Source organism: Macaca mulatta, chromosome 20, assembly GCF_049350105.2.
Source record: "Macaca mulatta isolate MMU2019108-1 chromosome 20, T2T-MMU8v2.0, whole genome shotgun sequence".
Taxonomy (NCBI): Eukaryota; Metazoa; Chordata; class Mammalia; order Primates; family Cercopithecidae; genus Macaca; species Macaca mulatta.
The window spans coordinates 28,249,429-28,270,094 of NC_133425.1; the positions used below are offsets into that span (position 1 = coordinate 28,249,429).

At 48.6% G+C, this 20,666-nt stretch overlaps 2 protein-coding genes across 3 annotated transcripts in view; both read right to left on the minus strand.

The window, feature by feature from the left end:
* The window catches only part of CLN3 (CLN3 lysosomal/endosomal transmembrane protein, battenin), a 78,508-nt gene that overhangs the window by 51,326 nt on the left and 6,516 nt on the right, over positions 1 to 20,666 (minus strand). The window lies entirely within an intron of this gene.
* On the minus strand, positions 10,804 to 12,435 carry NUPR1 (nuclear protein 1, transcriptional regulator). 2 transcript variants are annotated; one of them, XM_028840540.2, is made up of 3 exons: positions 12,244 to 12,435; positions 11,439 to 11,588; positions 10,804 to 11,108 (listed from the first exon to the last, which is right to left on the minus strand). In XM_028840540.2, the coding sequence occupies exons 1-2, from the start codon at positions 12,353 to 12,355 to the stop codon at positions 11,452 to 11,454; spliced, it is 249 nt and encodes an 82-aa protein (XP_028696373.2). In that variant the 5' UTR covers positions 12,356 to 12,435; the 3' UTR covers positions 10,804 to 11,108; positions 11,439 to 11,451.

Below are 20,666 nucleotides of genomic sequence, written 5' to 3' on the forward strand. Positions count from 1 at the left end.
AGTAACAGAGACTCCATCTCAAAAACAAACAGACAAACAAACAAACAGGATGTTGCAGAGAAGCCAGCTCAAACCAGCTAGGACTAGGAATTATAATACATTTGCATAAGACACTTCCACCAGCACCATGACAATTTACAAGTCCCATGGCAATAAACCCAAAAGGTACCTTATCTGGTTCCAGGAACACCCTGCCCCCTTTCCAGAAAGTTTGTGAATAGCCCACCCCTTAATTAGCATGTGATTAGAAGGAGGTGTCAGTAGAGCCAGCTAGCAATCAGGGAGTGCCCTCTGCCTGTGGGACAGGCCTGCTCTGTCTGTGGAGCAGCCATCTTGTTGTACACTGTTGCGCAAATAAACTTGCTTGCTTTCACTGTCTGCTCACTCTTGAATTCTTTCCTCCGTGAAGCCCAGAACCCTCCTGAGCTGAGCCCTGATTTTGGGGTTCTCTTCCATCCTCACCAATGGCTGATCCTCCAAGAGGCCTTTCCTGGTCATCTGACAAAGATTCCCTCCTTGGCCAAGCTAGCCAGACACCAACATAGTTTTTTCTGTATTTTTATTTTGAGATCAGGTTATGATGTAGCAGGACCAGCTGCAGACAAAACTCCTCAGATGCCGGATTAAAGAAGGAAGAGGTTTATTCAGCTGGGAGCGTCAGCAGACTTGTGTCTTAAGAGCCGAGCTCCCTGAAAAAGAAATTATTGGCCTTTTGAAAGGCTTCCAGCTCTAAGAGGTCCACATGAAAAGGTGATAAATCGAGCAAGCGCAGAGAATGTGACTGGGGGCTAAACGCATCAGCTAAGAGAACAGAATGTTTTGCAATACTTTTTCATACAATGTCTGGAATTTACAGATAACACAAGTAGTTTAGGTCAGGGGTTGATGTTATTATTATTACTTTTTTAACTCCTAGGGCTGGGTGGTGGTGCCAAGGTTGTCTGGCTATTTATCTTACTTTTGTTTTTTTAACTTTCTGCTTTTTTTCTTTCCTCCTGTCTTGTAAACTAGGCAAGGTGGGGGAAGGAGGACAGTAGGAGTAGCAGTGGTCTCCTTCCTTATCCTGCCCTTATTAAAAAAGTAATAATAATAACATCAACCCCTGACCTGAACTACTTGTGTTATCTACAAATTCCAGACATTGTATGAAAAAGCATTGCAAAATTTTCTGTTCTGTTAGCTGATGCATGTAGCCCCCAGTCACATTCCCCATGCTTGCTCGATTTATCACGACCCTTTCACGTGGACCCCTTAGAGTTGTAAGACTTTCAAAAGGCCACAGATTGCTTTTTCAGGGAGCTCGGCTCTTAAGACACAAGTCTGCTGATGCTCCCAGCCGAATAAACCTCTTCCTTCTTTAATCTGGCGTCTGAGGAGTTTTGTTTGTGGCTCATCCTGCTACAGTGAGACTGGCTAATTTTTGCATGTTTTTGTAGAGATGGGGTTTCACCATGTCGCCCAGCCTGGTCTCGAACTCCTGGGCTCAAGTGATCTGCCCACCTTGGCCTCCCTAAGTGCTGGGATTACAGCCATGAGCCACTGTACCCAGCCAAACACTGACATAGTTTCTAATAGTTCAAGGTCTCATCCCTGGAATGATCCCCTGAAAGTTACCTGCATGAGAAAACTCAAGGTTGCCAAAAGAACTCACTGTTTGTTCCAGCCAACACCTGAGGATAGGGCCCGTCTCCCAGCCCCTGTGGGAGAGTACAAGCCCAACGTCGCTGCTGATAAGCACCAGTTAGCAAGCCCAGATCTGGGCCAACGCCTCCCCTCTTCATGTGTTTTGTAATTTTTCACTGCCTTAACTTTACTGAGCCCCTGCTCCTCACCCCCACTCCTGTTCCCTCATTCTCTGTACAAATAGAAGTTGAATTCAGTTCACGCTGGACTCTGTTCCCTATTACAACAGTATATTACAGATTAAGATCTGTCCTTGTGACTTTAACTGCTGTCTGGCTTTGTTTCCCTCTCTCTTGCCCTCTTCTTTGGTTTTTGGTGTTTTTCTTTTACAGATAGGGTCTCGCTCTGTCACCCAGGCTGGAGTGCAGTGGTGCAGTCATAGCTCACTGCAGCCTCAACCTCCTGGGCTCAAGTGATCCTCCCACCTTAGCCTCCTGAGTAGCTGAGACTACAGGTGCATGACACCATATGTGGATAATTTTTTTTTTTTTGTAGAGGCGGGGTTTCACCATATTGCCCAGGCTGGTCTCAAACTCCTGGCCTCAAGCAATCCTCCCACCTCAGCCTCCCAAAGTGCTGGGACTACAAGCGTGAGCCACCATGCCTGGCCCTGCTTATTTCCTTCAAAGCATTATTAGTCCATCAATATTTATTAAGCACCTACTATGTTCAGGCACTGAGGAGACAATGGTAGAAAAAAATCAGCCAATAAATAAATAAGTAAAATACATAGCATGCCAGATGGTAATAACCTGCTCTTAAGGAAACAAACAGGAATTTCAGCATGACTGAAACTTCCTTCTGACCTTTGCTGAAGTGCCTCCTCAGTGAAGCGTTGCTGAAATTCTTATTTATTTGTTCACTTGTAATTGTTTGTCTGTCCCCACTGGAAGGTAAGTTCTACAAGGAAAGGACAGTGTGTGTAGTTACCATGGTGTCTGCAGTTTTAGACTATTCCCTGGCGTATGATAAGTACTCAGAAAGTATTTGTTGAGGGAATAAATGATATTTCCCCGAACAGTTAAAGAAATGAAACTTTCCAGTCAGGTGTGGTGGCTCACGCCTGTAATTCCACTACTTTGGGAGGCTGAGGCAGGCGGATCACCTGAGGTCAGGGGTTCAAGACCAGCCTGGCCAATATGGTGAAACCCCGTCTCTACTAAAAATACAAAAATTAGCTGGGTACGGTGTCTCACACCTGTAATCCCAGATACTTGGGAGGCTGAGGCAGGAGAATCGCTTGAACCTGGGAGATGGAGATTGCAGTGAGCTGAAATCATGCCACTGCACTCCAGCCTGGGCGACGGAGCAAGACTCCACCTAAAGAAAAAGAAATGAAACTTTCCAAACTAGTTTCCAGAAAAGAGAACAGGATATGGTTGCACAGAGCTGATATGAGAATTCCATGAAGTACTGATTCCATGAAGTGCTGAGAGAGAAACATTAATTTTATAATTTAAATGTTTTTGCAGGCCTGTCATGGTGGCTCATGCCTGTAATCCCAGCACTTTGGGAGGCCAGGGCAGGAGGATCGCTTGAGCACAGGAGTTTGAGACCAGCCTGGGCAACATAGTGAGACCCACCCCCTACCCATCTCTACACACACACACACACATACACACAGAAATATATATATACACATACAAAAATTAGCAGGGTGTGGTGGCATGTGCCTGTAGTCCCAGCTACTCAGGAGGCTGAGGTGGGAGGAACACTTGAGACCTGGGAGGTCAAAGCTTCAGTGAGCCGAGATTGCACCACTGCACTCCAGCCTGGGCGGCAGAGCAAAAGCCTGTCTCTAGAATAAAACATAAAATAAAAGTAAGTGTTTTGCAAAAGTTGGAGTTCAGTCATGGGGACAAAGGACAGACAGACCAGAGGATGGAGATTATCTTGCGATTCCACAGCAATAACTTCTTTTGTAATCAGAAAAGAAAACTTTTGTTTTACAAAAAGAAGAAAATGTTTCTATAATAGTTGACAAAGCCCTGGGTGCTGATTCCAGCTGCCAAGGAGAGATCTCCTCTGTCAAGGCCGCTGATAGCAGGGTACTTAAGGACTGGGTGCTCTAATCTTGCTCCCCTGGGACTCCTTGAAGGCCACAGAACTCTCTAGAAATCAGAGGCATGGGTATCAGCACACTTGGTTCGCTCTTGGCTCAGCCTCCAACCAGCAGTGAACCCATGACCCAGGTGTTTTTCCCTCCTGCAGGCTTCGGTAAATATCCAGTGTGATAATAATTGCTGTGGCTGGAATTTTTTTTTTTTTTTTGACAGAGTCTCACTCCCAGGCTGGAGTGCAGTGGCATGATCTCGGCTCAGTGTGACATTTGCCTTCTGGGTTCAAGCAATTCTCGTGCATCAGCCTCCCTAGTAGCTGGGATTACAGGCACGAGCCACCATACCTGGCTAATTTTTGTATTTTTAGTAGAAATACAAAATTTCTACTAAATATGGTTTCGCCATATTTACAGTTAATTTCTTTATTTTATTTTATTTATTTATTTTTTTGAGATAGAGTCTCGCTGTGTTGCCCAGGCTGGAGTGCAGTAGCGCGATCTCAGCTCACTGCAACCTCTGCCTCCTGGGTTCAAGCGATTCTCCTGTCTCAGCCTCCCGAGTAGCTGGGATTACAGGTGCCTGCCACCATGTCCAGCTAAATTTTTTTGTGTTTTTGATAGTGATGGTGTTTCACCATATTGGTCAGGCTGGTCTCAAACTCCTGACCTCAGGTAATCCACCCTCCTCAGTCTCCCAAAGTGCTGGAATTACAGGCGTGAACCGCCGTGTCTGGCCTACAATTAATTTCTAATTATGACATATGACCGTGGGTTTCCATTGGTAGTGGTTATATGCTGTAGCTTCCTTTTTAAGTATATTTGAGTGAAAAAGATAAGGAGGTAGTTTTGTTTTGTTTTTTTGAAACACGGTCTTGCTCTGCTGCCCAGGCTACAGTGCAAGGGAGCGATCTCGGCTCACTGCAACCTCTGCCTCCCAAGTTTAAGCAATTTTCCTGCCTCAGCCTGCCGAGTAGCTGGGATTACAGGTACCCACCACCGCACCTGGCTGATTTTTGTATTTTTAGTAGAGATGGGGTTTCACCATGTTGGCCAGGCTGGTTTCGAACTCCTGACCTCAGGTGATCTGCTTGCCTTGGCCTCCCAAAGTGTTGGGATTACAGGTGACTGGCAGGAGGTAGTTTTTAAATGCTAAGTAAATATAGCATAATAAATAAAGTATAGTTTGAATGTACAGACAGCAGAAATCAATCACAAAAGTGCTATGGGAAAAATTAAGTTGGGAAAACCCTAAGGTAGATCATCAATAATGGTAGCTGGGACTATTACTGTCATTAGCGTTAACTTTAGGGGATTCTAGTTACAAAATCAATTCTGGGGCTGGGCACAGTGGCTCATGCCTATAATCCCAGCACTTTGGGAGGCCGAGGCAGGAGGATCACTTGAGGACAGGAGTTTGAAACCAGCCTTGGCATCATAGCAGCGAGACCTCGTCTCAACAAAAAATTAAAAAATTAGCCCAGGAGGTTGAGGCTGCAGTGATTGCACCACTGCACCCCAGCCTGGGTGACAGAGTGACACCCTGTCTCAAAAAAGAGAAAACTCAGGGTGATGCTGAAATTTAAAAATGTACTCCTGTATCTGTGAGCTGGCCTTTGAGAAAGGGGAAGGTGGAAGAGAATCAGGTTGTTTGCAGAACAGACAGACAATCCCACAGTGAGTTTCTCAGTTCTCTGCAGGGAGTCGGGAGTCCTTTGAGTTATAGAAGCCTGACAGGGCCCATTCTGTAAGCCCCTGGGGTGGAAGAGAGGTCAGTGATGGCTCTGGTTCTCAAGGGGATCCCCCCAAAATGGGGAAACAAATATTGCATGCAACCAGAAGAAAAAGAAAGGGTTTAGGAAAGGGGATGGAGACAGAAGAGGAAGATTCTGGGTAGGATCACTTCGGATCCAAAAATTCTGCAATTACAAAAATTGCCTTAATTCCCAGAACAGCCACTTAAAGGCCTCTCAGGCAGAGGCTGTGCCAGGCAAGGGCGAGGCCAGGAAAGGCCAGTCAGAGGCCAGGAGGGAGGGGCACTGTGTGAGGCCTCCTGGCTGGTGTCAAAGGACCCAGGACAGGGAGTCGCCATTCCAGCTAGGGACACAATGCTCCCCAGTCTCCATTTTCTCTTTTGACACAAGAGAGGCCAGTCTCACCATTTGACAGGTGAGGAAATCCAGGCCCAGAGGAGTAATTTACCAGAAATTAACGAGAGTTTGGGATTCCTCATTGTCCATACATGGTTCTTCCCAGGCATGTAGCAAATAGGAAAAAAATCCAGGCTTTAAAATTCAGACAGACCTGAGTTCATAATCCCAAGTCCTACAGGTTGTGGCTGTGTGACTTTGGGCAAATTACTTAACCTCTCTGAACCTCAGTATTCTGGTCTGAAAACAAAGGGGATCATTAACAGTATGTCCTATTGGGTTATTGTAAGGACTAAATGGAGCAAAGCCTATAAAACACTTGTCACAGAATAGGAGAGATGTTTCTAGGATTTTCTGAAGCCAACACGCCAGGTCTGTGCTGGGCTGAGGGCCGACTGCCTGGTGTTGTTCCTGCTATTTGCTCCCTGGGTTCTAGAGCTGATAGTGGCCCTAGACCTGGTTCCAGTCATATCAGGATTCTATTTGTCCCTCTCAGCAGCACAGGCCTCCAGCAGGGTCCTGGTAACTCAGTAGGCATCCAATAAGCATTGACTGAGTTAATACATAATTGGTATGGAAAGAGGAGTTGGAGGCAAAATCTGAAGGATTTCCAAGATAGACTGTAAGATTCTGGGCCCAGGCTTCTGTGTGATCCCAGAGGAGGGGTCGGCCCGGGGTGGAGGTCAGGAGATGGGTGGAGGATCGCAAGTCAAGGAAAACTTTGGTTTTGGGTTTTTGTGGGTTTTTTTGAGACAGGGTTTCACTCTAACGCCCAGGCTGGAGTGTGATCATGGCTCACTGCAGCTTCCACCTCCCAGGCTCAAGAAATCCTCTCACCTCAGCCTCCTGAGTAGGTGGACCCACAGGTAAAAGCCACCACACCTGGCTAATTTTTTTTTTTTTTGAGACAGAGTCTTGCTCTGTCGCCCAGGCTGGAGTGCAGTGGCCGGATCTCAGCTCACTGCAAGCTCCGCCTCCCGGGTTCACGCCATTCTCCTGCCTCAGCCTCCCGAGTAGCTGGGACTACAGGCGCCCGCCACCTCGCCCGGCTAGTTTTTTGTATTTTTTAGTAGAGACGTGGTTTCACCGGGTTAGCCAGGATGGTCTCGATCTCCTGACCTCGTGATCCGCCCGTCTCGGCCTCCCAAAGTGCTGGGATTACAGGCTTGAGCCACCGCGCCTGGCCTAATTTTTAATTTTTTGTAGAGAGAGGGTCTTGCTATGTTGCTAGGCTGGCCTAGAACTCCTGGGCCCAAGCAATCCTCCCACCCGGCCTCCCAAAGTGCTGGGATTGCAGGTATGAGCTTCTGCACCCAGCCATCAGGGAGGACTTTGAAGAGACGGAAACACCTAAGCTGAGCCTCACGAGGTGGGGTAGGGGGAGGAATTAAAGTCATCTCAGACAGAAAGGACCAGAAAAACATAAGCTTATTTAAGGGCAGGTATGAGAGACAGATTTCAGCCCACATGAACGATTTGCCCTGAGATAGAATTAGGCAACCTTTGCCGGGTGGTGTGGCTCAAGCCTGTAATCTCAACACTTTGGGAGGCCGAGGCGGGCAGATCATCTGAAGTCAGGAGTTCAAGACCAGCCTCGCCAACATGGTGAAACTCTGTCTCTAGTAAAAATACAAAAATTAGCCGGGCATGGTGACACACACCTGTAGTCCCAGCTACCAGGAAGGCTAAGGCATGAAAATCTCTTGAACCCGGGAGGTGGAGGTTGCAGTGAGTCGAGATTACACCACTGCACTCCAGCCTGGGCGACATAGCGAGACTCTGTCTCCAAAAACAAAACAAAACAAAACAAAAACATTCGGCAACCTTCAAACACAGCAAGTTTCCCCTCCATAAGTGGTATTCAAACAAGCAGAGGCAATCCCACTGTTGAGTGGGGAGAGTTGGGCCAGAGGTCTTTAAATGTCCTTTCCGGTCATGGATTCATTCTATGACTGTGATTAGGCTGGACTCAAGGGAAGCAGATAGACACAGGTCTCCAAGGGTTCAAGCTGGTCGTAGTCTGACGTGCATCTGTTCCTGCTCTATCAGGTACCTTGGTCCTCTGTGAATGTCCTTGGGTCCCCAAGAACCACTGACTCCAAGTTCTGCAGGGTGGGACTTACGTGAAAGGGACAGGCGAAAAGGAAACAGGCTCTGCCCGGGGCCCAGTCTCAGAGTTTTCTCTCCCCCAACATCTGTTGAGTCTGCATGTGGGCAATGTTTCTTGCTAGCTTCTTCCTGCATTCACTCTCTCTGGTTTCCTTTCATCATAAAACCCTGCCTTTGCCCAAGTTTTGGCTACCACGTGGCTAAGTAGCTAAATGCTACATTTCCCAACCTCTCTTGTAGTTGGGTGTGGCCGTGTAACCACATTCCCAGCAGATGTGATGTGTTCTACTCTTAAGTTATGCCCTAAAATTGAAGAGGTGTGGCCTCCTCTGTCTCTTCCACACTCTGTTTCCACAGGCTGATATGCAAATGTGATGGCAGGTCCTGGAGTAGCTATTTTGGGCCTCAAAGTGGAAGCCATGTTTTGGATGTGGCAGAACAATGAGTAAAAACAGCTGGAATCCTCAACACAACGGAGCTTCCATTTGAACCCAGGAGGACTTGGGGCTAAGTAAGAGAGGAATAACTTTCTATCCTGTTTGATTCTTCATAACAGCAACCCACCTGTATCTCAATCAATGAATCATCTCAGCTCCAACCACACTTCTTGTTTGCCCCATATTTTTCTGCAACTCTGGTCCTGAGACACAGCACTGGATAAGAATCTCCCTCCCCCATCTCACTTCCCAGAACCCTGTCCCACAGCCCCCTTGGCCTGGGGACCCACTTCACATCCGAAGACAATAAGATCCCTGAATATGAGCCCTGAGTGAGCAAGGGCAAATCCCTCAATATTTCCTTCCCTCCCTCCCTTCCTTCCTCTTTCTTTCCCTGCTTCTCTCTCTCTCTCTTTTTTTTTTTTTTTTTTTTTGAGATGGAGTTTTGCTCTTGTTGCCCAGGCGGGAGCGCAATGCGCGATCTCGGCTCACTGCAACTTCTGCCTCCCAGGTTCAAGCGATTCTCCTGCCTCAGCCTCCCAAGTAGCTGGGATTACAGGCATGTACCACCACGTTCAGCTACTTTTGTATTTTTAGTAGAGACAGGGTTTCTCCATATTGGTCAGGCTGATCTCAAACTACTGACCTCAGGTGATCTGCCTGCTTCGGCCTCCCAAAGTGCTGGTGTGATTACAGGTGTGAGCCACCGTGCGCACTCTCTCCCTCCCTCCCTCCCTCCCTCCCTTTCCTTCCTTCCTTCCTTCCTTCCTTCCTTCCTTCCTTCCTTCCTTCCTTCCTTCCTTCCTTCCTTCCTTCCTTCTCCTTTCCTTTCCTTCCTTCTCTCTCTCTCTTTCTCTTTCTTTCTCTCTCTCTCTCTCTCTCTCTCTCGCTCTTTTTCAATACATGGTTTCACTCTGTTGCTCAGACTGGACTGCAGTGGCACCATCATGGCTCACTGCTGCCTCCAACACCTGGGTTCAAGATCAGCCTCTGGGCAGCTAGGACTATAGGCATGAGCCACCATGCTTTGATAATTTTTAAATTTTTGTACAGACAGAGTCTTGGTATGTTGCCCAGACTGGTCTTGAACTCCTGGCCTCAAGCAGTCCTCCCTCCTTGGCCCCCCAAAGGCTGGGAGGCTGAGGTGGGCAGATCATTGGAGGTCAGGAGTTCGAGACCAGCCTGGCCAACATGGTGAAACCCCATCTCTACTAAAAATACAAAAATTGGCTGGGCGTGGTGGCTCACACCCGTAATCCCAGCACCTTGGGAGGCCGAGGCGGGTAGATCACGAGATCAGGAGATTGAAACTATCCTGGCCAACATGGTGAAACCCCGTTTCTACTAAAAATACAAAAATTAGCCAGGCGTGATGGCAGGTGCCTGTAGTCCCAGCTACTCAGGAGGCTGAGGCAGGAGAGTGGCTTGAACCCAGGAGGCGGAGGTTGCAGTGAGCCGAGATCATGCCACTACACTCCAGCCTAAGCGACAGAGTGAGACTCTGAATCAAAAAAAAAAAAAAACAAAAAAACAAAAAAATGTGTAGAGATGAGGTCTTGCTATGATGCTCAGTCTGGTCTCGAACTCCTAGGCTCAGGTGATCCTCCCACCTCAGCCTCCTAAAGTGCTGTGATTTCAGGCATGAGCCACTGCTCCCGGACTTTAGTTTTTTTTTTTTTTTGAGACAGAATATCCTTCTGTCACCCAGGCTGGGGTGCAATGGCACGATCTCGGCTCACTGCAACTTCCACCTCCCAGGTTCAAGTGATTCTACTGCCTCAGCCTCCTGAGTAACTGGGATTACAGGCGTGCACCACCATGCTTGGCTAATTTTTGGTATTTTTAGTGAGACGGGGTTTCACCATGTTGGTCAGGCTAGTCTCAAACTCCTGACCTTGTGATCCGCCTGCCTCAGCCTCCCAAAGTGTTGAGATTACAGGCATGAGCCACTGCGCCTGGCCCTGGCCTTTAATATTTTAAATCTCAGTTTTCTCCATCTTTTAGATGGCATCCATAAGTAGCATTCCCGTCTATGAACAGGACATAATCAACAAAAACAGGCGCTGGGGAGGGCCGTGTTTCATGGGCAGTATCGCAAAAAAGCAGAAGAAATTGTTTTCCACTACGTAGGAGCCCACAGAAAAATGTATGCACTAAAATATATGCAAGCAAAAACAAACGAACCAAAAGCCACATTCACAGCGTAGACCCCTGTAAGAGCAGGAATACTCCCTGCCCCAGATACATATACCAAACACTAATACACACCAAAGATGCTCTCCCGGGCTCATGCATGTGCAGGCACAGGCAGGCACACACGTGCCCGAACAAAAACACAGAAAGAGCAAGGATGAAAACACACCCAAGCTGTGGCTGCCGTGCGCGTCTATTTATTGGTGCTGCTGCCCTAGAGGAGCCCCAGCTTCTTCTGTAGCTTTCTTTTCTGGGGGTATCTTCCTGGCTCTGCCTCTCCATTCCCTTCCTCTCACTCCCCATCTTGCACTTTTGCTGGGGTTGGAGGTGCTTTCCTGGTAGCCCCTCAGAGACTCAGTCAGCGGGGATAAGTCCCAGGGGTGGGGGGTGTGGCAAGCTGGCCTGGATCCTGTCTTGGTTCTTCCTTCCTCCGCAGTCCTGTCTCCATTGCTGGGTGTAGTGTCCATGGTCCGGCCTCATCTAGGGGGCGAGGAAAAGCAGGTGATGAAAGGGACAGAGATCTGGGTTCTAATTCTGCCTCTCCCACTTACTTGATTTGTGACTACAGGGAAGGACCCACCCTCTCCAGCCTCAGTTTCTGTCTCTGTAAGTCAAATTTCCCTCCAATTGGAAAGGTTCTGTGTTCCCCTTTGCTCTGGCCGCTAGAAAACAGCCAAACGTGTGTCTCATTTTATTCTGCATTGAGATAACAGTTGTCTGATCCCTCCTCCCCACCCAACCGCGCACCTTCCGGCTGTCCTTCATGGCAGAGGCGCCACCTTGAGCTCTCTGGGCCCCCCGACTCCTTACCTCCAGCTCTGTCTCAGCGTCGTGCCCCTCGCTTCTTCCTCTCTGAATTCTGCAGCTTGGTCACCAGTTTCCTCTCGTGCCCGCCAGGGCTGGGGCGGTTGGTGTTGGCAGCAGCTTCTCTCTTGGTGCGACCTTTCCGGCCTCCACCTCCTGTAACCAAGGCAGGAGGCAGAGGTGAAGTGGGCAAAGGCACGATGAGACGCCCTGTCAGAGGAGAGGCAGGGGGTTGGAGTTGCGGGGATGGGAAGAGCAGGGGGAATTCTGCTGCTTCCCCTCTGTGGAATGTGGGACCCCAGATGTGTGTGAGGTCCCAGGCTGAGTAACACAGCACTCTTGGGATAAGGGACTAGACAGGGGTGACGTGAGGGTCCAAGGAACACGTTGGCTAGAAAACGGTGAGTGGGCTGGGCAGGGTGGCTCACTCCTGTAATCTCAGTGCTTTAGGAGGCCAAGACAGGAGAACTGCTTGAGCCCAGGAATTTGACATCAGCCTGGGCAACATAGTGAGACCCCACCTCACCACTACAGGTGGTGCACACCTGAAGTTCCAGCTACTCGGGAGACTGAAGCAGGAGGATCACTCGAGCCCAGGAGTTTGGGGCTGCGGTGAGTTGTGATCACACAGCTGCACTCCAGCCTGGGTGACAGAGTGACTCTCTCAAAAAAAAAAAAAAAAAAGAAAGAAAGAAAGAAACGAAGAGGAAAGGAAAGGAGAGGAGAGGAAAGGAGAGGGTGGGAAGTCTATGGAGGGGTCCTGATTTCGGGAGAGGAGGAAGGACCGTGGAGATGGCCGAGTGGGCCTTACCCAGGTAGGAATGGGCCAGGCTGTAGAGGTCAGATTCATCCAGGCTGGGGTCCTCGTCCTCTGGGCCTCGGGGCTGCTGGGGGGCGCTGGTTGCTGGTGGGAAGGTGGCCATCGTGCCCGGCTTGTCCTCCCTGCCTGTCTTCTTCTCCTAACGCTTTGTCTTTCTCTGCTTTCCTGGCCCCGTGCCTCTCCACTCCCAGTCCACTCCCTCAGCTTATAAGGCTGTGTCTCCTCCTCAGACCACAGTCTGGCTCCAGCCCATCAGGCCCTGTCTGATGCAATCTGGCCCCTTCTCAAAATCCAGCCCAGTAAACACAGTCATGAGACGGGAAGAGTTGGTCCCTGAGTCCGGCCCCACTCACCTCCTGCCTCCCAGGCTCGCCCAGCTGGATATTTTCCACAGAGGAGGTCCCGCTTCTCGGCAGAAAGCAGGGAAGAGGCAGGATCTGAGCTTAAACACTCCTTGGGATCATGGCCTCACCTGATCGAGGGCTTCACCTGGGCCTGGGGTGATGGCCACATAGCTAACCCCAGCACGCCAATTCTCGCTGAGATGCAGGATGTGAGGAAGGAGGGGGAGGGGATATCAGCACACTTGTGCCAGGGACAAGTCAGCGGCTTCCACCCAGTCACACTCAACATCTTGTTTTTTTCTTTTTTTTTTTTTTGAGATGGAGTCTCTGTCGCCTGTCTGGAGTGCAGTGGTATGATCTCGGCTCACTGCAATCTCCTCCTCCTGGGTTTAAGCAATTCTCCTGGCTCAGCCTCCCCAGTAGCTGGGATTATAGGCCCCTGCCACCACGCCTGGCTAATTTTTGTATTTTTAGTAGAGATGGGGTTTCACCATGTTGGCCAGGCTGGTCTCGAACTCCTGATCTCAAGTGATCTGCCTGCCTCAGCCTCCCAAAGTGCTGGGATTATGGGCATTAGCCACACCCTTTTTTTTTTTTTCTATGAGAAACATCTTGGAAAACCCCTTCATATCCTGAAACAGGGTCCCCAGTAATGTAATCTCCCTCACCTAGGAGGAGGGCGGCAGAGGGTTGGAGAGTTCAGGGTCTGGAGCCAGATGCCCTCGGTTCAATCCCCTGACCCACCACTTTCCGTGTGACCTTAGGTGGGTCCCTTTACCTCTCTGTGCCTTGGTTTCCAATTCTGTAAAACAAGGATGATAATAATTGTATCTTCTTCCTAGAGTTGGGGAGAGGATCAAATGAGATAATGTTTGCAAGAAACTTGCCACAGTGCCTGGTGACAGAGAGAGACCCTGTCTCAAAAACAAATTATTATAAAATATTATGTATTTCAAAATATGTATTTCAAAATATGGATTATACTGAGGCAGAAGACATAATGAGGTCAAGCGCAGTGGCTCACGCCTGTAGTCCCAGCACTTTGGGAGATCCACAAGGCAGGTGGATCACCTGAAGTTAGGGGTTCAAGACCAGCCTGGCCAACATGGCGAAATCGCATCTCTACTAAAAATAAAAAAATTAGCCGGGTGTGGTGGCAAGTGCCGGTAGTCCCAGCTACTCAGGAGGCTGAGGCAGGAGAATCGCTTGAACCTGGGAGGCAGAGGTTGCAGTGAGCCAAGATCGAGCTGCTATACTCCAGCCTCAGCGACAGAAAGAGACTGTGTCTGAAAACAAAAACAAAAACACAAAAAGCTGAACTTCTGCTTGTGTTTCTCCCTTGCCTGAGCTGGAATTGAATTTAGCCTTTGTTTTCCCAGATTTAGATGATGTATGAGTTGCTTAACATCCAGGAAATGAAAGTGAAGACAGGATACTTTAATGAAAACAAGGTTGGGGCAATAATAACAGACCAGGTGATCAGAGAAAGAGGAAAATAATATTAAATTAAGCAAAGATTGGCCTAGTGTGGTCGCTCATGCCTGTAATTCCAGGGCTCTGGGAGGGTAAGCTGGGAAGATTGCTTGAAACTGGGAGTTCAAGGCCAGCTTGGGCAATAGAGCAAGACTCCGTCTTTTTTTGTTTGGTTGGTTTTTCTTTTTTCTTTTTTTTTTTTTTGAGACGGAGTCTCGCTCTGTCGCCAGGCTGGAGTGCAGTGGTGTGATCTCGGCTCACTGCAACCTCCACCTCCAGGGGTTCAAGTGATTCTCCTGCCTCAACCTCCCAAGTAGCTGGAATTACAGGCATGTGCCACCACGCCTGGCTAATTTTTATATTTTCAGTAGAGACGGGCTTTCACCATGTTGCCCAGGCTGGTCTCGAACTCCTGACCTCAGGTGATCCGCCCGCCTTGGCCTCCCAAAGTGCTGGAATTACAGGCGTGAGCCACCCGGCCAGTATCTTTTTTATTGTTTACTTCTCCATTATTTGTCCCCACTGGTTTAGTTTAGTTAATGGTTAAAGGAGTAAGCTCTGGAACAGGGCTTCCCGGGTCTAAAGCTTGGTTCTACCCCCTAGTTAGCTGTGTGCCCTTAGACAAGCCTAGCCTCCACGTTTGTTTACTCATCTAGACAATGGAGTTAATGGCACCTAGGCTGGGTAAAGTGAGGCACACCTGCAAACCCACTGTTTGAGAGGGTGAGGTGGAAGGATCACTTGAGGCCAGGAGTTCGAGGCTGCAGTGAGCTATGATCGTGCCACTGCACTCCAAAAAGAAAAAGAAAAGAAGGCCAGGGTCGGGCACGGTGGCTCACACCTGTAATCCCAGCACTTTGGGAGGCCGAGGTGGGTGGATCATGAGATCAGGAGTTTGAGAGCAGCCTAGCCAAGATGGTGAAACTCTGTCTCTACTAAAAGTACAAAAATTAGCTAGGCGTGGTGGCGGGCGCCTGTAATCCCAGCTACTCAGGAGGCTGAGGCAGGAGAATTGCTTGAACCCAGGAGGCAGAGGTAGCGGTGAGCCGACATCGCGCCACTGCACTCCAGCCTGAATGACAGAGTGAGACTTGGTCTCAAAAAAAAAAAAAGAAAAGGCTTAATGCAGTGCCTAGAAGATAATCAGTGTGCAATAAATGCTTGCTATTTTAATTATCATTATTCTTGGGGCAGGAATCTTGCCTGACATATTGTATTCTCAATGCCTGGCACTCAGTCTCAGCTCAGTAAATGTCTAGTTGAATACACAAGGCTCTGCTAAGATCAGTGTTGCTTGTTCAGCTTGCACCTGCTCTGCAATGCAGGAACTGAGAGACCAATTCTAGCCTCAGAGGGGACCACAGAAACACTGTGATTGTCCCAGATGGAGCCAGGGAAGGAGGTCTCCCTGGCCTTGATCTTGCAGGTGCTGGAAGAAGGAAGCCTACAAGAGAGAAGGAGGCGGGGCATGGTGGCTCATGCCTGTAATCCCAACACTTTGGGAGGCCGACGAGGTTGGGTGGGTCTCCTGAGGTCAGGAGTTCGAGACCAGCCTGGCCAACATGGTGAAATCCCATCTCTACTAAAAATACAAAAATTAGCCGGGCATGGTGGTGGGCGCCTGTAGTCCCAGCTGCTGGGGAGGCTGAGGCCGGAGAATGGTGTGAACCTGAACCTGGGAGGTGGAGCTTGCAGTGAGTCGAGATCGCACCACTGCACTCCAGCCTGGGCGACAGCGTGAGACTCCGTCTCAGAGAGAGAGAAAGAGAGAGAGAGAGAGAGAGAAGGGACTGCGGGAACCCATCTGGCATGGACCTGCAGGGCTCTAGACATGGCTCCATGGGAAAAATAGAGGTGTGTTTTTTGTTACAGGACCAATAGATTTGTATGCCCACTGCCCTGTCACAGACCTGTTACACTGGACAGCAGGGATGCCGTAGAGAGAGTTTCATGATCACAGGGCACTGTGTGAGGGGATGGGAGGAGACCCGCAAATGCATCTCCCCAGGGAATTCTGGGATGGGGCTTTTTTTTTTTTTTTTTTTGAGACGGAGTCTCGCTCTGTCCCCCAGGCTGGAGTGCAGTGGCCAGATCTCAGCTCACTGCAAGCTCCGCCTCCCGGGTTCACGCCATTCTCCTGCCTCAGCCTCCTGAGTAGCTGGGACTACAGGCGCCCGCCACCTCGCCCAGCTAGTTTTTCGTATTTTTTAGTAGAGACGGGATTTCACCGTGTTAGCCAGGATGGTCTCGATCTCTTGACCTCGTGATCCGCCCGTCTCGGCCTCCCAAAGTGCTGGGATTACAGGCTTGTGCCACCACGCCCGGCCGGGATGGGGCTTTTAAGGGGATTATGGAGAGTGAGGGGCTTGAAAATTGGGGTCACTGGTAATAGCAAGGGAGATGAAATCATCACGATGTGAAAAAGACATTTTTGGGGAGTCAGCTCCCGGTGGGGTCCTTCAGGTTGGCGGAATCAGTCGCTTCACTGGCACACAGGACCTAAAGGAATTTCTCAAAAGGAACATTTAATGTTTCATAATGTTCAAGTTGCTATCTATAGTGCAGTTAAGGGGAACTATGATCTTGTAACCAGGTCTACATGATTCTAGAACAGCAGGCACCAGACAACTAAGAGGAAGCAGATCAGGGGCAGCTGACCTCATGGTCAACGCTGGGTGTGCTGCAAGCCTGGCTTGTTTCCATTTCTCCTCTCTGTTCTCTGATTAATTTCATGAGGTTTACAGGGACGGTCTCATTTTCCCATTCTCAAGCCTCCAGGTACATGTAAAATCTGCCACGAGGAAGTTGATTTTCTTCCTGCTTAGGGTGATACCTTCGTGACGCTGCTAGGCACACCCATGACAACGCAGCGCCATCATCCTGGAGTAAACGCAGAGCTCCCAAGAGGGCGCCTAACCTCTCTGGTGATAGGGAGATGAAGGTACACTTCCTGGAGGAGGTGAAACTTGTTTTCTAATTCCTTTATTTTAAAATTTTTTATTTATTTATTTTTTTAATTTTAATTTTCTTTTCTTTTTTTTGAGATGGAGTCTTGCTCTGTCACCCAGGCTGGAGTGCAGTGGCACGATCTTGGCTCACTGCAACCTCTGTATCCCGGGTTCAAGTGATTCTCCTGTCTCAGCCTCCTGAGTAGCTGGGATCACAGGCATGCACCACTATACCCAGCTAACTTTTGTATTTTTAGTAGAGACAGGGTTTCATCATGTTGGCCAGACTGATTTCGAACTCCTGACCTCAAGTCATCCGCCCGCCTTGGCTTCCCAAAGTGCTAGGATTATAGGTGTGAACCATCGCGCCCGGCCTGTTTATTTATTTTTGAGACAGGTTCTCACTCTGTCGTCCAGGCTGAATACAGTGAAGCAATCTCGCTCACTGCAGCCTCAACTCCTAGGGCTCAAGGGATCCTCCCACCTCAGCCTCCCAAGTAGCTGGGACTTTAGGCATGCACCGCTATGCCCAACTAATTTTATTTTTTGTAGAGATGAGGTCTCCCTGTGTTGCCGAGACTGGTCTTGAACTCCTGGGCTAAAGTGATCCTCTTACTTCGGGCTCCCAAATTGCTGGGATTACAGGCATGAGCCACCACGCCAGGCCTGGAGGCAAAGTTTGAACAAGAATGGCTGTTTGTGGGCCAGATGCAAAGGCTCAGCACTTTGGGAGCCTGAGGCAGGAGGATTGCTTGAGCCCAGGAATTCAAGACCAGCCTGGGCAACATAGCAAGATCTCATCTTTACCAAAAAAAAAAAAATCCAAAAATTAGCCAGGTGGGGTGGTGCATGCCTGTAGCTCCAAGTACTCAGGAGGCTGAGGCAGAAAGATGACTTGAGCCTGGGAGGTTGAAGCTATAGTGAGCCGTGATCACACCACCACACTCCAGCCTGGGCAACAGAGCGAGACTTCCTCTCTGTTGGATAGCCTGAGGGATGTACAAAGTCACTAGCTCAAAGAAACAGAAGCTTCCCAGGCTAAAGGCAGGATATGTAATTAAGGCAGATTGGACATTGCTGTGTTCCAAAAGGACACAAGAAATCTAAATGAGGTTAAACAAAATATATCCATATGATCTCACAACCCCATTCCAGATAAAAATGTCAAATCTCACAGCTGCATTTGGAAGTTTTCTTGGCTGTGTGATATCATCGTTTTAAATGTCAATGGATGCTGTCTTATTTATTTTATTTTATTTTATTTTATTTTATTTTTTGAGACACAGTTTCGCTCTTATTGCCCAGGCTGGTGTGCAATGGTGCAATCTCAGCTCGCTGCAACCTCCACTTCCTGGGTTCAAGCGATTCTCTTGCCTCAGTCTCCCTAGTAGCTGGGATTATAGGCAGATGCCATGATGCCTAGCTAATTTTTGTATTTTTAGTAGAGACGGGGTTTCACCATGTTGGTCAGGCTGGTTTCGAACTCCTAACTTCAGGTGATCCGCCCACCTCAGCCTCCCAAAGTGCTGGGATTGCGGGCATGAGCCACCACACCTGGCTGGATGCTGTCTTGAATGGGTGGTTTGGCAACATTGATAAGATTTTGAAATGCTCATATCCCCCTGATATTGCAGTTCCACTTTCAGGAGTCTCTCCTACAAAAATCCTCCTAGCGGTGAGTAAAGAGGCAGGTACAAGGAAGTTCACTTCTTTGTAGTAGTGAAAAACAGGAAACCCAGCCTGGGCAACATAGCGAGACCCCATCTCTTTAAAAAAAAAAAAAAAAAAAAAAAAAAGGCCTGGCGTGGTGGTGTGTACCTGTAATCCCAGCTACTCAGGAGGATGAGGCAGGAGGATCACTTGAGCCATGATGGTGCCATTGCACTCCAGCCTTGGCGACAGAGTAAGACGCTGTCTCTAAAAAAACAAAAAATGGGAAACAACCTAAATGTCCATCAGTAGGTGACTGATCAGTTTCCTTCTGTGAAACACTAGCCATTCAATACTCTTTAGAGAGAGTCTGTGTCTCTATCTCTGATGAGGAAGGCGTCCATAATACATTGTTAATGAAAAACACAGGTTGCAGAACATCATGTACACTACAAATCATATTTTTGCATTAAATATATAGATAACTATGAGTAATACACAGTTTTCACCATAACAGAGGTGTGACACTTTTCTCCTGACAACTAAAATAGACAGATAGCCAGATAAAACACAGTAGTAGAAAAATCTAGAATAAGGCCAGATGCGGTGGCTCATGCCTGTAATGCCAGCACTTTGGGAGGCCAAGGCGTGTGGATCACCTGAGGTCAACAGTTCGAGATCAGCTCGACTAACATGGTGAAACCCCATCTCTACTAAAAATACAAAATTAGCCGGGCTTGGTGGCACATGGCTGTAATCCTAGCTACTTGGGAGGCTGAGGCTGGAGAATTGCTCGAGTCCTGGAGGTGGAGGTTACAGTGAGCTGAAATTGCACAACTGCACTCCAGCCTGGGCAACAAGAGTGAAACTCCGTCTGAAAAAAAGAAAAGAAGAAGAAGGAGGAAAGGAAAGGAGAGGAAAGGAGAGGAAAAGAGAGGAAAGGGGGAAAAGAGGAAAGGAGGAAAGGGAGAAAGGAAGAAAGGAAAAGGAAGGAAGGAAGGAGAGAGAAGGAAAGAAAGAGAAAGGAAGGAAGGAAGGAGAAAGGAAGGAAAGGAAGAAAGAGAGAGAATGGAAAAATCTAGAATAATAAATTATATTACTGGTATCTTCTGAGAGATCAGCAAACCCAACCCCATTTAACAGAAGAGGAAAATAAAGACCAGAGAGGCATGCATTCTCTAGTCTACAAATGTTTAGGGTACTAACGATATGCCAGGCACTTGCTTGGTGCTGAGGCTATAAAACTAAACATGGGGCCGGGTGCGGTGGCTCATGCCTGTAATCCCAGCACTCTGAGAGGCCGAGGCGGGTGGATCACCTGAGGTCAGGAGTTCGAGACCAGGGTGGCCAACATGGTGAAACCCGGTCTCTACTAAAAATACAAAAAATTAGCCAGCGTGGTAGCAGGCACCTGTAATCCCAGCTACTTAGGAGGCTGAGGCAGAAGAATCACTTGAACTTGGGAGGCAGAGGTTGCAGTAAGCCGAGATGGCGCCATCACACTCCAGCCTGGGCAACAAGAGTGAAACTCCATCTCAAAAAATAAAAATAATAAATATAAACTTGGGCCAAGCGCAGTGGCTCTTTCCTGTAATCCCAGTATTTGGGAGGTCAAGGTGGGAGGACCGCTTGAGGCCAGGAGTTTCAGATCAGCCTAGGCAACAAAGCAAGACCTTGTCTCAACAAAAAATGAAAAATAATTTTTTTTTTTTTTGAGATGGAGTCTCACTCTCACCCAGGCTGGACAGCAGTGGCAGGATCTCAGCTCACTGCAACCTCTGCCTCCTGGGTTCAAGCAGTTCGCTGACCTCAGCCTCCCAAGTAGCTGGGATTACAGGTGCCCGCCATGGTGCCCGGCTAATTTCTGTATTTTTAGTAGAGACGAGGTTTCACCATATTGGTCTGGCTGGTTTCGAACTCCTAACCTCAGGTGATCCACCTGCCTCAGCCTCCCAAAGTGCTGGGATTACAGCTGTGAGCCACTGTGCCCGGCCAAAAA

Bases quoted from the DNA above. Each gene is read 5' to 3' on its own strand.
- NUPR1 (XM_028840540.2), bottom strand. From the start codon at position 12,355: ATGGCCACCTTCCCACCAGCAACCAGCGCCCCCCAGCAGCCCCGAGGC. The intron at 11,589-12,243 runs GTAAGGCCCACT...CCTTGGTTACAG, and splicing joins CCTGGCCCATTCCTACCTGG to GAGGTGGAGGCCGGAAAGGT.